The sequence below is a fragment of the Balaenoptera musculus genome, chromosome 11 (genome assembly GCF_009873245.2).
Source record: "Balaenoptera musculus isolate JJ_BM4_2016_0621 chromosome 11, mBalMus1.pri.v3, whole genome shotgun sequence".
NCBI classification, from domain to species: domain Eukaryota; kingdom Metazoa; phylum Chordata; class Mammalia; order Artiodactyla; family Balaenopteridae; genus Balaenoptera; species Balaenoptera musculus.
Window position 1 is genome coordinate 43,939,465 of NC_045795.1, and position 15,485 is coordinate 43,954,949.

Genomic DNA, 15,485 nt, shown 5'->3' on the forward strand with positions numbered 1-15,485 from the left:
AACATCGCCATCCTCAAAAAGATACATGAACATGAACAAAAACCTTCCCTTCTTTCCCCCAAGCTCCTGGATACAATGCTCCTTTGGAAAAAAAATTCCTCTCTAGAAGTATTCCTCTCTAGGTCTGCAGGTCAAGATTAAATAATTTCTATTACTAGGACTTCACTTGCAAAAGTCGCCTGTGACAGACAGAGAAATAAAATTGACCTGTTTACTTTCTCCTAATTCCTCTCTGTATCATTTCTGAAGACCTAATATCAGAAAGTAAATGCCATTCTTTTAAGTGAGCAGAAATGAAATGATGGGACAATGAAAAGGTGTATTTTCCCCAGACGTATTCTACTGAGAGTCAACCTAAAGTCTGTTTTTCATGGCTATAGGTAATCATGAGGCCACACTGATTTTTTGAAAGACACATTTATTACTGACATCAAATTACCTTAAATTTCCTTCAACAGAGAGACCATCGAGTGTTATTCAAGATTTATGACTGAGGCCATGATCTGCATTGCAGAAGTATCTGTCTACTTTTATGTCTGCTAGGTCTAAAACTAAAACTGGTTGGTAAAATTTTGGAGAATTTAAAACTAAAGAATGAGGAAATACCAAGCGTTTATAAACCACGTTCCTGAAAAGAAACTTGTTCTCTCAAGAAATCCTTGCTAAGTTTGTGTCCCTATTTTAGCTCTTTTCCTATTTGACAGGGGGAAAATGAAGAAGATGTTTTAAATAGTCGCATAAAATTGTTTTGAAGGTTTTGGGTTTAAAACACTACATGTAATTTTCCTTTCCAACTTATTTCCCCCACGCTCTATAAAATGTAGTTTGCTAGACTATGAGCTAAGCTGGCTTTATTTCAACTGAATGAGAATTCAAGTAAATACTCAGGTCTATAAACCTCTCCTGGGGGAACCTCAAATAAGGTTCACCTGCCTCATACCATAGACGAAATTAGACAAGATGCTGAAGCTCTCTGCTATTGGATTATGTCAAAAATGTCTGTTTCAAGTGATGACAAGTGTGTATGGATGCAGAGCTGGAAGGGAAAGCTAATGATCGCCTCTGTAGTTTCCACAGGTCAGGCAGGACCAGGAGGGCAGTGCAGGAAACATAATCGAGAAAAATACTGCTTACTTAGTGGGAATTTATTTTTTAAAATATAGCAGCAATTCCAGCGTTATCAGTAGCAGCAGCAAAACTGCTTAACTCAGTGCCCTAAGAGCTTCAGGTGGGACAGCCCAAAGGACACCTCGGAGCAGTAACATCTCTCGAAATGCAGCCACTCAACTTATGTCAAGTAGTGGGGTTCAGAACACAGCCTACAGAACCAAGACTTCATTTAGGGAAGGGAAAGGATCTAGAATTTCCAGTGGATGATGGAGAACACTTCTTTAGGAAATAGAAAAAGACCCAGAAAAGCACAACTAAGTTCGATCCTCAAATGTTAACATCTTGGTCTGCAGTTTGTTGTTCTTGAAACTTTTTGTTTCTATTTTAAGAAAGAGCTTGCAACTCTTTATGACACAGAGTGCATGAATGTACTCAGGGCACAAAACAGAGTGACTCTGCTCTCCTGCAATGCTCATCAAAACGATCAGGAAGCAGATCTCACTGTGAGGAAAAGCAATCCCACATATTGGTTGACTAACAGTGAGACTAATATTGATGAAGTCCAGGTTTTGGAAGCCGAGACAGCTTCTTCTGCCACATACTGTGATTCTTTGGGCAAGTTACTTAACGTCTCTGATCCTCATTATAATTGCGTATAGAAACGGGGGAAACTAAAGAATTGAAGGGTTTTTTTTAGGTGGACTGTATCAACTCGGTAAATTCTCCCCGCTATAATTATTGATATTATCATTATTATTAAACCAGGACCTCGGTGAGTACCTTTTGCTTAAAGAAGGAAGACTTTTCAGCCTTCTCTCCATCTTTCAATGTCTTGCTGATATTTGATACCCATTTTTGTAATTCTTTGGCTTTTTCAACGTGCTCTTTCTTTTCTTCTTCCAGTGACTTCTGAGAGGTGTGAGTGGTTAAAAAAAAAAAAAAAAAAAGATATATTCCAGTAAATTACCGAGCCATTAAAGTGATCTCTCCACAGAAAACAAGGATTTAAAAATATTTTTTCATCACACACAGGTTACCGAGACATTTTATTCATTTTTTACCATACTCAACACGTCACGTAGCAGATGTATTTCCAAAATGTTTATGGTAGCAAAGCAAGCTGTGAGAAATAGTCTTGAATGATCAGCCTAACCTCCCAGCTAGTCTATTAATATGACACATTTAAAAACTCAACTTTATTCATGAAGCACTAGAAGAAATCTGACTTGCTGCCTTTGCATTAGCATTACAATCATAATTGTAGTGACAGAAAAGTATCAGACAATGGAAAGCTGAAAGAATAAAGTCTACACAAAACAAAAAATACATAGAACGAAGAAAGACCTTCCCTCTCCTCCAACACGTAACCCATTCATAATGCTGCTTTTAATTACAAAGTCGTAACTAGAAATGGGAGAGGGTGGTAAAAGATAATATGTAAAGAAGATTACGACATACAGAAAAACTAAAAATGTTCATTTTTCAAGGCAATCTGGAACACTACAGCCTCACGGATGTGAGAACAAGTTTACATTTTCCTCTGTGATTCCACGGTTCTTGTTTAAGTGCTCTTTCAGTGAGTGTAATGAATCATTTAATAAATGGGAACCCTGACACCAGGCTGGATCCAGGCAGTGATGCAGAGTTCTGAAGAAAGGATGCTGTAAACTCGCTGGAGTTCCTCAAGCTTATCCCACATTCCAAGTAAAATACTTTTATTTTAGTTTGGGTAGGAGTCAAAAAACGAATCTCAAAGCTAAATGGAACCATTATGAAGAGCAGTAAATCTTTTGTTATTTTCCATTTTAGAAGTATTCTCTCTAGGGCAGAATGGAGTCTAAAATCCAAGCCTCCTGACTTTTAGTCTAAAGGAGTGATGCAAATTCTTCCAGATCAGGAGACAGCAAACTTTGTTCTGGAAAGGACCAGAGAGCAAATATTTTAGGCTTTGTGAGCCATATGGTTACTGTTAGAACTAGTCAGCTCTGTCCTTGTACCCAAAAGTAGCCAAAGACAATATGTACACAACAATGTGTCTGCATTCCGATAAAACTTAATCTAAAAAAATAAAAAATTTTTAAAAATTAAAAGTATTCCCTCTTCTGAGCAGTCAGGTGTTTCCAGCCCTCAAGAAATTAACAGTGCGTCGAGCATGTCACACAATTACTAGGCCGTGGATCTCATACCATCAAGCTGTGGACACAGCAGATGAACTAGACAGCATCACCCCTGACTCTGGTTCTATAAACAGGTCCTACTGTGAAGAATAGTAGAGGCTGGAAATCCCTGTCATCAAGGGTTCAGATACTTCTAGGAGTTTAAGTCCTGTGTGGAAATCAAAATCAGCTTTTTCTAAGGCTTCTTTATATGTCAACTTTCTTTTCGTTTGAGGACAGAGGATATTTCTGACATAGGACTTTTGATCTTTGAGCTTTGTAGCAATGAAGGCATCTATAATCCCTACTTGGAGGGCTTCTTCAATCGACAAGCGGGACTGGGCCTGGGGCTCAATCAGCCCCCCTGTCAAGTACTGAAATTCCAGACAGCGGATTCCCATGTCCTTACTTATGATATTTGCACTCACAGCTTCCACCACTGACATCACTTTGTTACTGATAGGGTGACTGATCCCCGTGACGACTAACTCACACTGCCGCAGCTGCTGCGCAAACCCCTCGTCCACCAGGCCTCTGTGCAAGGCCTCGGCCACCCGGTACCTCTTGCCGGTCAGAGGGTCAATGATGCCCCCGGTACTGACTTGGGCTTCAAGGCATCGGAGGGCGGTGATCCGATCAACCAGATTCCGACGTGTGGCCTTCAGCACAGAGATCCTCTCCCCACTGGAAGTCAGCCAGTACCCCGCCACTGGACTGTGCGTGTCCTTCTTGGGGACTAATCTGCTCAGCAAGGAATCAGCGAGTTCTGTGAGTGTGAGGAAGCCTTCCTGATACTTTTTGATGGAGGCTTTGTCAATGGTTCCCTGCTCTATGGCCTTGCTGATACTGAACTGTAATCCTGTCTTAGTATCAGTCAGCATACGACAGGGATGCCCATAGGACTCAAAAAACGTGGCTTCCTTCCACTGATACTGCTGCCCCGACAGCTCAAGGTAGGTACTTTTCTCAATCAGGTTTCTCTGGAAAGCCTCGTAGGCAGTCAGTTCTGCTCCTGTCTTAGTATCGACGACAGCAATCCTGTGAGTTTTCGCTATATTGAGATTGGAAATGTTCCTCTCCCCAAATGGAAACAGAAAGCACTGCCCGTCTACGTCAAAGACACACATGCGCAGTAACTCTGAGTAATACAGTGTTCGCGTGTTATTGGGATTGGGAAAGATTCTGGTGTTGCTGGATGGCTCATGTAAAAACTGCAGGATGGCGTTATTTAGCAGCCCCTGCTGCAGGGCAACTTCTGGAGGAACCCGAATGCCCCTCACGGGGTCGATGACGCCCCCACTGGCAATCTGCACCTCCAACATGTGTTTGCCCCTTTGCCTGTCAAGCATTCTATTTTCCATGGCTTGAAACACTGACAGTGTCTTAGAAGAACATGGATACCCCAGGGCCGCCTTCTCTGCCTCAAGGAGCCTGATTTTGAATTCGGGGTCAACCACACCTTTAAGGATTGCACCCTCAACAGAATAGGTCTGCCCTGAAAGGGGGTCAATTATGAAACCCGTGGCCGCCTGAGCTTCTAAAAATGCTAAAGTCATCATCTTATCAATGATGAGTTTCTTGGCAGCTGAGGAAAATGAAATCTTTTCTGTTGTGGATTCTAGGTAAAGCCCTGCGATGGAGGTGGCTTTTGTCAAAAACTTGCTCAGAGTTTTCTGAACTTCTTCAACAGTCTTAAGGCCAAGTCGCAGCTGCTCAACTGTTTTCATGTCCAGAAGCTTAACTTCGACCAACTGCCTGGCCGTCACAGTGTGCCGGAGCCCTTGGAATTGAAACTCATCATCCCTGACCGAGCATGCATGACCACCACCAAGGTTCTGAGAGGTCTCTGGTTCTGAGCCCTTCTTAAGAAAATCTCTTTTGGGTCCACCCAGTGCCCTGCACCCTTCAAGCAGCCATTCATCAGCACCGGGCACTGGGCTCTTTTCTTGCTTTAATGCCGTGACTTCTGTGTGCATAGCATACTGCTTGTTCTTAGCTATCTGTAACGGGAATTTATAAGACGTTAAAAGTCATCTAAAGAACATTGTCATGTTACCCACTCTTAATCCAAATATAATTCCTAGAATAACAAAGATGAGATCAGAGAAAAACACTTTCAAGCCCAAGAGGGTTCAGGAACAAGAAATATTATTTTGACAGTCTGAAGTTTAAACTTTAGATGACAATTAAGGTATTAAAATGCTATGTCTAAAAAAGACAGGAGATAAAATCTGTCCACAGAACGTGTTAGAAAGTAAAGTTAACTGCTTGGTTTTTCTGGTTTTTTTTTTTTTTAGGGTCAAATTTTTCAGAATAGAATCCCATAGATATGACAGGATAGCCAGGATCTCTGTGTTTTTCATCTCAAACATTTAAAAATTGAAGACTGTAGTTTGTAGTAAAGATTCAAGTAAATCACTAGAAAATGATAGCATGATTTTCTGTCAGACTACAAAGAGCCAATCACATTCAACACGGTTAAAAAATGTAGCCTAGCAGAGAAAGGAAACGAGAGCGGAAACTTGACAGAGGGTAGCTGACAAGGGTCCAGAATCCAGGGTATACCTCTAAGGGCGCCAGAAGCATCACCAGGTCTACTTCACACTTGTCATCTTGACACCTGACAGCGGGTCTGGAATTGTACAGACCTTGATTTCTTAGCTTCTCGATTTCTGACGGTCTTCCAACAGGGTTCATCTCATCAAAAGTTATCTGTAATTCGGTGCTTGTTTGAGAAAAGTATTCAGAGTAACACTGCTCACTTTTCTCTTTCTCAACCGGAGCCCCCGACGGCCCGCCCTGGCCCTCCTTCTGTATCTGTTCAGCACCTCGATGTTGCCATCTTTCCTCCGAAGGCTGTGGTTCCTGAGTCCACCTCTGTAGAGGGGACCCGGCCCCGGAGGGAGAGGAGGAGAAGTCCCCTGGGCGCTGATACTCTTTCACTGCCATCTCAAGATGTGTCTTGAAGGCTGGGTTCTTTTTCTGGATTTCACACTGGAGCACCACTAACTGATGCTCTTGTTCTTTTATCTGCTGATCCATCTTTTGCTTCAGGTTTTCCACCTCCTTTTTCTGGGCGACCAGCTCATCTGTGAGCTTCCGACATTTCTGGTAGTGATGTGCCTCCCCATCCTGCCCTCGGTGCATCTGCTCACGATATTGCTGGAGCTGCCTCTCAAGTTCTCGGATATTTGTTTCACAGAGCCTCGCGTTCTCTTGCGCCCTGCAGTTTTCCCGCTGGAGAGACACAAAGTCGAGCTGGATGCCTGAAATATCATGTTCCGTGATAACTTTGGAGTCCATCAATTTTTCCATCTTTTTCCGAAACTCCTCTGCAGAACGTTTGAATTTCTCAGATTCCTCCTGAAACAGAACCATCTTCCTGTGGGTCACCTGCTCCTCTAGGATCTTTAAGTGCAGTTCGTCTTGCACCTTTTTCAGTCTGTCGTTCAGGTCCTGCACCTGTGCCCACTGCATCTGCACCGTCTGTTCCCCAAGGCGTTTCTCCTCTTTGGATGCACTTAGCTCGGCACTCAAACTTTGCACCTCCTTCTCCGTGTTCTGGATGATGAGGTCCTGCTGGTCACACTTCTGCTTAAATTCACTTACTAAATGTTGACTTTGCGCCAGGTCTTCTTCCAGGCATTTGATTCTCCTCTGGAAATCCTGTTCCGTTTTCGTCTGTTTGTGCAAGTGTTTGTTTGTGGCACAAAGCTGGTCTTTAAAACCATCCGCCTGGATTTTCAGTGCTTCACATCTTTGCTGGATGGCTTGTTTCTCTAAGACCACGTTTGCCGATTCTGCCTGAATTCTCTCCATCATTAACTTGGTTTCGTTATTCTGCCTGGTGAGCTCATCCACTTTGTGCTTTAGTGTGTCTGCACAGTCATTACTTCTCTCCAATTCCTCTTTAAGCTTTTGGATTTTCTCGTTAGTTTCCTTTTCGGCTTGAATATTTTGAAGCAACTGCGCGTGGCTTTTCTCAAATTGTTCTTTCAGGTGATCTGACTTTCTCTGGCAGGATCGTGCTCTTTCGCCAGAAAAGTCCTTGTCATCCTGCAAAGAAGTAACTTGTGAATTTATATGCTGGATGCTCCTCTTGGTGACAGCCTGTGTCCTGGTGATCTGGTCCACCTCCCTCTGCAGCTTCCCTTTCTCCTGCTGCAGAGATTCCAGTTCTAGCTCATAGCTGTGCTTTATACTCTTAAGGTAATTGGCCTCCTGCCTGACCTCTTCTGCCTTCCCTGTGGTCTGGCTCAGCTGCCTGCCCAGCTCCCGGAGCTGCCGAGAGAACCCCTCCTCCGCCTGGTCCTTCCTTTCCAACTCCAGCTTGAGGCATCTCAGTGCATCGCTGGTTTCACCCAGTTTTTCTTTGAGCACGCGAGCCTTTTCCTCCGATGAAGTTTTCCTGAGCTGCAGGGCGCTGAGTTCATGCTTCAGCTCCCTCCTATCCTTCTCAGCCTTTCTATTGGCCACTGTCAGCTCATCCACCTGCTGCTTCAGTTCCTCAGCCTGGGTGCTCGTACAAGCTGGCAGCGTGTTTTCTTTGTACGAATACTGCACCTCGGTTATTTTTCTTCTGGCTTCCGATTCAATTTTCTGCTTTTCCTTCAGCTGTTTCTCTGCCACCTGTTTCTGGAACGTGAGGTCTTTCTCCATCTGCTCGACCAGCTTCAGGAGCTCCTCTTCGTGGTCCTTCTTTCTCCTTAGTTCCTCCATCAGCTTATCTTTCTGTTGCTCCACCTCGTGGAGGCTGGAGTCCTTCCTCTTCAGGTGGCTCTCCAGGGCCCTCCTGGTGGCGGTGTGCTCCTCCAGCTGTTTCCGGAAGCCACGCAGGTTCCTCTCCACGGCCTCCCTCTGGGCCTCGGCCTCAGCCGTGAGCCTCCGCACGCACTCCAGCTCGCGCTGCGCCGCCTCCTTCTCCCCCTCGACGGCCTCCAGCTCCCGGCGGTACCTCTGGGCCTCACTCTCCGCCCGCAGCTTCTGCAGGGCGATGTCCGCTGCATCCCTCTGCTGCTTCCTCAGCTCGTTCTCCGCTGCCTCCCTGACCTTTGGAAGCTCCTCCTCAACCCGGGACTTCTGCTTCTCAAGCTCAGCCAGCATCCTCTCCAGCTCTGTTATCTTGCCCGTGAGTTTGCGATTCTCCAGCATCGTCGCCTCCTGCCGCTGGAGCAGATCTGAATACACCCCGTGCTCAGAAGCCTCCTGACACCTTTTCATCTATGAGAGACGTTCAGAAGGGTCAAACCCGTTCGACTCCAATCTGTCTTCAAGAATCTGAAGCCATGCTCATGAAAGGACTTACACAGACCAGTGAAACCAAAGGCAGAACAAACCCCACCACCAACACCACCACCATCTGCAGAGAAGAAGCTTCAGGAAGTCAGTAGTCGGAGAAGACGAAAAACCCTGCGTGTCAGGTTTTCTAAATCAAGGAATCTTTTCTTTTTTTTTTTTTTTTTTGGTCTCTTAGGAATAATTATGCTTTTAAAATTAGCTAGCTCAGAATTTTACAGCAAGAAGGAACCTTACAGTAAGACCCTCACCCCAGATGAGGACACTGAGGTCTAGGGGGAGGTTAAATAATTTTGAAAACTCACACAATAGGCAAGTGACAAAGTAGGAACCAAAATTCTCACAACAGTCCTCTTTCTGCTGTCACACACAACTCAGTCCTATGGGCTAAGAAGAACATACAATGTATAGGAACTGAATGACATTAGAGAATTTCATTTTCATTTTCTAGCCCAATGGAAATTTGCAATGATATTTACATTCTCCTGTCTTACAGTGAAAGAAGCAAGATACAGAACTTTGGAACAGAGAGCCAATTGAGGAAATAATACTTAACATAAGGAAGGAGGAAATATATAAAAATCTGTAATTTCTACAATCAAATGCCTCACTAATTTATATTTGCCCTACTATGATACTTACAACAGTCAGAATTGCTAATGCAAAGGCACCTATAGTCCCTGGTGGCTTTAGAAAAGATGTGCTTCATATACTCACTGATTTTGTTGTCCTTAATGACATGGCTCATATGAATCCACCTTGACAAGAACCTTCAGATACTCCATAAACATAAAGATATTTGTTAAATATAAATGCTTGTAAAAGTGTACTTAGGGATTCAGCTCCAATTAAGAAAATTTGTTTACTCTACTGACTACAGAATCAATCTCAGCTGGGAGAAATACACTTGACTACAGACCATGATCAGGGCTAGTTTATAATCACAATTTAATTTCTCTTTATTAATACCATAAGGTTATTAGTGTCATATCATCAGCTCAAAATCATCATAGTTAGAAATAATTTAAACAGAAAGAGGGAAATTATTCTAAACAGCAGATTTTATTTTCATTGAAAAGCCCTGGTAAATCTCAAGAATTTAGTTTGTATTATAGACCATGCATCTTATTTTTCTTCCTCTCATTTCTTGATCCCCAATAATTTTGATGAGAATTTTAGATGTTTCCTTTGCTAACCTAAATATGATTTTTAATAAGAATTCATATGAAAACAAATCTCATCACAATATTTAGTGTTCTATTTTCTTTATTTTCTTATCAGGGTCAACTCTCAGGGATACTGAAGCATTTTATCTGCTTAGACATTAGGTGTTCAACACATTTTGAGCAGGTGATTTCTAAAAGGGTCTTTCTCAATTCCTCATCAAACTTTGTTTAAAACTTAGCTGTTGCTCTGAAGTTTTGAGTCCCTCCCTTTTTTTCTTGGTCATGTTCTAAGGTTTAAAAAAATGAAAATTCTCTCAGAAAAAAATGTCTGTTGTTAAACTCAGTGTTTTGGAGTCATTTTAGTGACTGGTAATAATCTCATGTTGCCTGGATAACTCTGAATTTTTTTAGCAACTATTAGAAAAATTACTAGAAACAATTTAGTCCTATTGCTGATTTGCTTTCTTGTATATCTCAAAATTATTCAAATAAAAATAATTTCAAGTTTTATCTAAATGTTCCCCAAGGAGACATGCTGTCCTTTAATCTCAGCAATTAACATTTAATATATTTTGCGATCAACAAAGACTAGAGAAATATCTTTATCCATCTATCTATTACAGACACTCTACTAATATTTCTGTAACTAATTTGGTATTATCTTTGAAATTAACTTGAATCCCTCTTTGATTTCATGTTTATCATGGAAAATTCTGCTCTCTGACCAAGATCTCTCATGTGAGTCTTTACAGACCCAGTTTCAGAAACACTACTCTTTGGAATTGAAAACTGAGCTATGTATCTTTTATAAGATATTCCATTATTAATATCCTTAAGTGGTGAATTTTTAACAAGGAATTTTAAAATCTATTTTAAATTATAATAATCTTTGCATGGTCTTCCATAAGCTACATTGTTTTGACTTTAAATTCAACATAATCTTTTATATTTCAAAGGATGACAAGCATAATTTTGGATATATTTCAGGCTTTTTGAAATATCTTTTGGTTCTATCAACTTCTATTATTCTACTTCATCAGATACATTGAGCAAATTGGCTCATATATGTGCAGACATACACTGTAAGAAAGGGAAGGGCTTAAATTATTTATATTACATTTAACTACAAAATACACAATTTAAAAGATCTGTATACCATTTTAAATGGAATCATATCTCTTAAAAACTAAGAATGTAAAAAAATTATGGACTTTCCTTCATAGATGAGAAGTGTATGCCAATTATCTGAATGTGAAAATATTCTGGTTCTCCTTTCTAAACCCAAAGGAAGTTAGTTATAAAGACTTGCAAGTAGCCATGTTAGTGATTTAGTTGCCGAAAACTATTAACTCTGAACAGACAAAAGTAGTTTACAAAAGCGGTCATAATTTTAGAAACTAAGAAAGCAACATCTGTTAGACATTTACTCCCATTTTGGATCTCTCATTATATGAATGGAGTTATACTAAGTACAGTCACCTACAGAATTTCAACAACGTTCTAATTTAAATGGCTAATGCCCCACAATTTACTTACTACAGCATTTGGTTTACTATTTTTGTCTGTTCTGAGGTTAGGAACAGAAAGCATATCAAGATAATAGAGCAGAGAATACTTTCAAAATTAGATACAATAGCCTTTTATGAAAATATATTTCCATAAACAACTCCTTATTCTTTCTGTTTCTGAATATATTTTAAATGCATAATCAAAGGCACTGAAGTTCTCCAAATTAGAATGGTACTTAGTCTTTTTAACATACACCATATCTTTTTGGCAAAGCTAAAAACAAAAACAAAATAAAACCCCCCACAATTCTTAAAAAGTACTACCATTTTGTATAAACACCTGCTACTTCTAACTTAATGGCTTTCATGTTTTAAATCCTTGAAGATGTAAATTAATTTAAAATGCATAAAACAAGTGTGTTTATGTAATATTTCTGCAGATATCGTAACAGTAGTAACTATACTTCAAAGAACAATACTTCTCAACTGTGAGAAAACTGAAAAACATTCTGCTAAACTGCCAACATTCCATAATTTAAATAGAACCACTTAACGACATTAATGCTCTCATACTAGAGCCCTAGAGTAAAAATAAAAAAATTTTTTTCCAAAACAGTTGTTCCTTTTTTTTCGTAATGTTTTTCAGTTCGAGAGAATCTTAATAACAAACCAAAAAATCCTAGGCCTCTACTGTTTTTCACTGTAATTTTATAATTAATCACTTATACATCAGCTCTCAACCATGTGAGTTTATCATGAAACCGTCTCGTGGCTCCTTTTCAGTAACCTGCCCATGGTTAATGGTTACCTCCTCCTCTTCCAGACGCTTCAATGAGTCCCCAGCAAATTTAATATATTGTGTCATGAGGGTGACCAGAGCCGTATACCGGGTCCTCAGGTCCATGAACTGCAAGTAAGGAAAAATAAAAATAAAAACAGAATCTCCAGTTGCCCTAAATGAACTGAAAGAACACTGAGTAATAATTAAAATATTAACTAGTCTTTGGGACAGGGAAGTTCACGACTCCCCAGCAATGATAACCGAGTAGGAACGAGATTACTGCTGTGCAAACCACAGTGTTGACAGTCCTCTTCTAAATTTAATCATGATGCACATTTATTATTCTCTGCAATTCATTCATCTGGAATGAAGATTTTCAAAGGTTTTTTAAAACCCTTAATAAGATGCATTGTTATAGGTAGAGAGCATCTGTTTGGGATGATGGAATGTTCTGGAAATGGATTGTGTTCAAGGTTGTACAACATTACGAATGTACTGAACGCCACTGAATTGTATGCTTAAAAATGGCTAAAATGGTGAATTTTCTATTATGGACATTTTACCACAATACAAATGTATAAAAGTAAAATTGCTAAAGTGTTGCTTCTCTCTTTCACACCCTCCCCATCTCTGGACGGGTATCACCTCTTGAATGACGAGGTCTGCCGAGCTCTGCATTCTCCGACGTTTCACTGGAGACTTTTGTTGTGAATCCACCATAGCCCGGTAGGTCATCGTTTGTAATTCGTAGTCCTGTATAAAGGAAATGGTAAGATTAATTAAAGCAAAGCACTAAACCTTCATTCTATAGTGATTTGATGCAGAGAAAGGGCATCTACTTTCACTGAATAAGTCAAGAGAATATTGCAAAACTACATTTTCAAGAATCAATCCAATCCTGACATGTTTCCAAGGTGGTAATAAAAATGAGAAACATTTAGGGTGGCCAGGAAACTTCCTAAGTCTCTTTATGAGTTCATGGAGACATTTAGGGGCAGTGTGCCAGTTATTTTCAGCCTCCCTCTCCTCTAGTTAGGAAATGGGACTGCAAATCCGGATGGGTGAAGCTGAGGTGTGGTGGGCGACTTAGAGCACAGGGTAGACGTTCTTCCATGGAATATTCCAGCAATACTTGCATGGAACACTCCAGCAAGGAGGGGAGGGGGGAAGCAAAGTGGTAAGAGGCGGATTACAGAGCTACATTTTATTCTGGTGCACATGGGGGTGTGGCCAGGCTGTGCACGTGTGTGACACAGAGAGAGAATGAAAGACCCAGGGGTCGTCACGTGACTCACACTTTCATAAAGAATTAACAGATAAGTGACAAAGAGTGAAGATTCTCTGTTTCGCTTTTTAACACAGATTGAATGACCTGCAAAGGCTTTAAAAGTGCACCATAGAAGCACCTCCCTGAATACCTGAACATGAAATCTGAGGCAAGGAACTGGTCTTCTCACCTTCACCGCAGTGGAGTACTGTTCTGCGTATTTCTGACACTCATCCATTTTGCTCTGTTTCATTTCTATTTCAGACACCAGCATCTATAAACACACACAGGTTAGGAGAAAAAGGACAAGGAACCCTATGCTATCCAACAACTTGAGATCTCAGGCACTAAGAAATATCTACATCACTTAAGACTACAGCTCTCTACCCCACTGCACTTTTTTTTTTAATTGTAGCCTTTATTTATTTATTTATTTATTTGGCTGCACCACATGGCTTGTGGGATCTTAGTTTCCCAACCAGGGATGGAACCTGTGCCCTCGGCAGTGAAAGCACCAAGTCCTAACCACTGGATTGCCAGGGAATTCCCTCTACCCCACTGCACTTAATGTCATCTGCTTCATGGGTGAAGTCCAACCTTTCAAGATTAAGCCACTGTGTGACACCCCCTCATGGGGCTTCCAAAGCAGAAATTACTAAACTCCATGGAAACTATCCACAAGTAGACTTGAAACCCTTAGCCCCCACCTAATCCTGATCTAAAGAGAGCTAGAAATTACTGGCCCCTCAAGATGGAACAAAAATCTCAAAGCATTTAACTCTTGGTCACATGTGGCTGTTTAATTTTCTATGACTAACCATTTTTTTTAAAATTTAGGATTCCATGAAACTACTGCAACCAGCAAAGTACCAAAGAGATTTCCATACCTACGATTAAATGATCATTAGAAACTTGAACTGTCCCAACATGCAACTTTCTTAAATCAAAATAAGGGATGGATGTAGGTTTGAGTGCAAATTTTTAACATTTGTGATTTATTCCCTGCCTTCCTTGAAATAGTTGCTGACTTATCATACTAACAAGAGAAAGGAAGGTCAAGGTCTGAGTGACCAAATGCAGACAAAACCCTAGCACAAGGAACTGTGTTTACACACCTTCTGTTGATTCAATTGTGTGGCTAGGGTTTTACTGTTTTCAGGCTGGTTTTCCTGAATCTTTCTCTGAGTAGTTTCAACTTGCTGGATCCAGTCATTTAAAGGGTGATAGGTATCTCTGTAGTACTTCAGCGACTTCCCAATGCCTTCCAAGTCCCGTAACCTAAGAGGTTAACACAGGAATAGTCACGGTTTCCAAGAGTAACCAATAGGAAGGTGGAAGGTATAGAAAAAAAGGGACGGACAAAGTATTACTGTCCTAAAATGCACTAAGCACAACAACAGGGGTGTGTCGAGAATTCAAGGCCACAGCATCCCAGGCCCATCTCCAAGGGCACCTACACTGCCTTGGGTTGAATACAAATTCCTTTTCTCCAGGACCTGCGCAATTTATTGGTACTGATTATTCTAGGGACAAGCCCGAGAGACTGAAGCTAAAAAGCAGGAAAACTGGAAAGTTAACCATAATAATTATCAATCAGCAAGTCTTGAAGACCCAAAGTTTGCAGCAATGGCAGTTCACTTCTGAAAAAATGACATGGTAGCAATGAATGGTTCAACATGGACTCAGCGGGTACCTTCTAGGAGCTGTGATTAAACACGCCAGTTTCTATGATTTTAAAACCACTACATTAAACCTACAGATCATGTATTTTAAAGATTAGATACTATATATTTAAACATAATTTATTTCTCACAAATGGCACTACATCATAAAAGCATTTTAGTTGCATTAATAAAAACATAAAAAATGAATGAGAAGGAACACTATTCCATTTCTTTTAAGATGAGCCCCCAAAACCATCCCATTTCTTTTCACTTTTTTATTTCAGTCAGTGGGCAAATGATTTTGACTTTCTTGTATCTTCGATTAAAATGAGCATTAGGACATTTCAGTTTCTTTACACTTCCTGTCTAGTATAGATGCTACATCCGGCCCTAGGAAATGCATGACCCACCCTCCTCTTACTAAGTCATGGTTATTTTGATATTATCAGTGGTAATAATTAGAGAACTACATTGTTTTTTCCTTCAGAAAAGGCAAGTAGATTAACTATATAAATGCCAGAGTACATCAACAGTTGTA

At 40.7% G+C, this 15,485-nt stretch overlaps 2 protein-coding genes across 2 annotated transcripts in view; both read right to left on the minus strand.

Moving 5' to 3' along the window:
• The window catches only part of LOC118903071 (dystonin-like), a 491,338-nt gene that overhangs the window by 147,275 nt on the left and 328,578 nt on the right, over positions 1-15,485 (minus strand). The window contains 5 exon segments of the mRNA XM_036867747.1: positions 1,891-2,019; positions 12,044-12,142; positions 12,662-12,769; positions 13,474-13,557; positions 14,399-14,561. Coding sequence (XP_036723642.1) covers positions 1,891-2,019; positions 12,044-12,142; positions 12,662-12,769; positions 13,474-13,557; positions 14,399-14,561 — 583 coding nt within the window.
• On the minus strand, positions 2,139-9,263 carry LOC118903069 (plectin-like). The gene is made up of 3 exons (XM_036867742.1): positions 8,572-9,263; positions 5,832-8,486; positions 2,139-5,266 (listed from the first exon to the last, which is right to left on the minus strand). Exons 1-3 carry the CDS (start codon positions 8,623-8,625, stop codon positions 3,365-3,367), a joined length of 4,611 nt encoding a protein of 1,536 aa, XP_036723637.1. The 5' UTR covers positions 8,626-9,263; the 3' UTR covers positions 2,139-3,364.

Coding starts and splice junctions, on each gene's coding strand:
- LOC118903069 (XM_036867742.1), bottom strand. CDS start 8,625: ATGGTGGTGGTGTTGGTGGTGGGGTTTGTTCTGCCTTTGGTTTCACTG. Junction 8,487..8,571: donor CTTTGGTTTCACTGGTCTGT/GTAAGTCCTTTC, acceptor CGTCTCTCATAG/ATGAAAAGGTGTCAGGAGGC. Junction 5,267..5,831: donor TGCTTCTGGCGCCCTTAGAG/GTATACCCTGGA, acceptor TTCCCGTTACAG/ATAGCTAAGAACAAGCAGTA.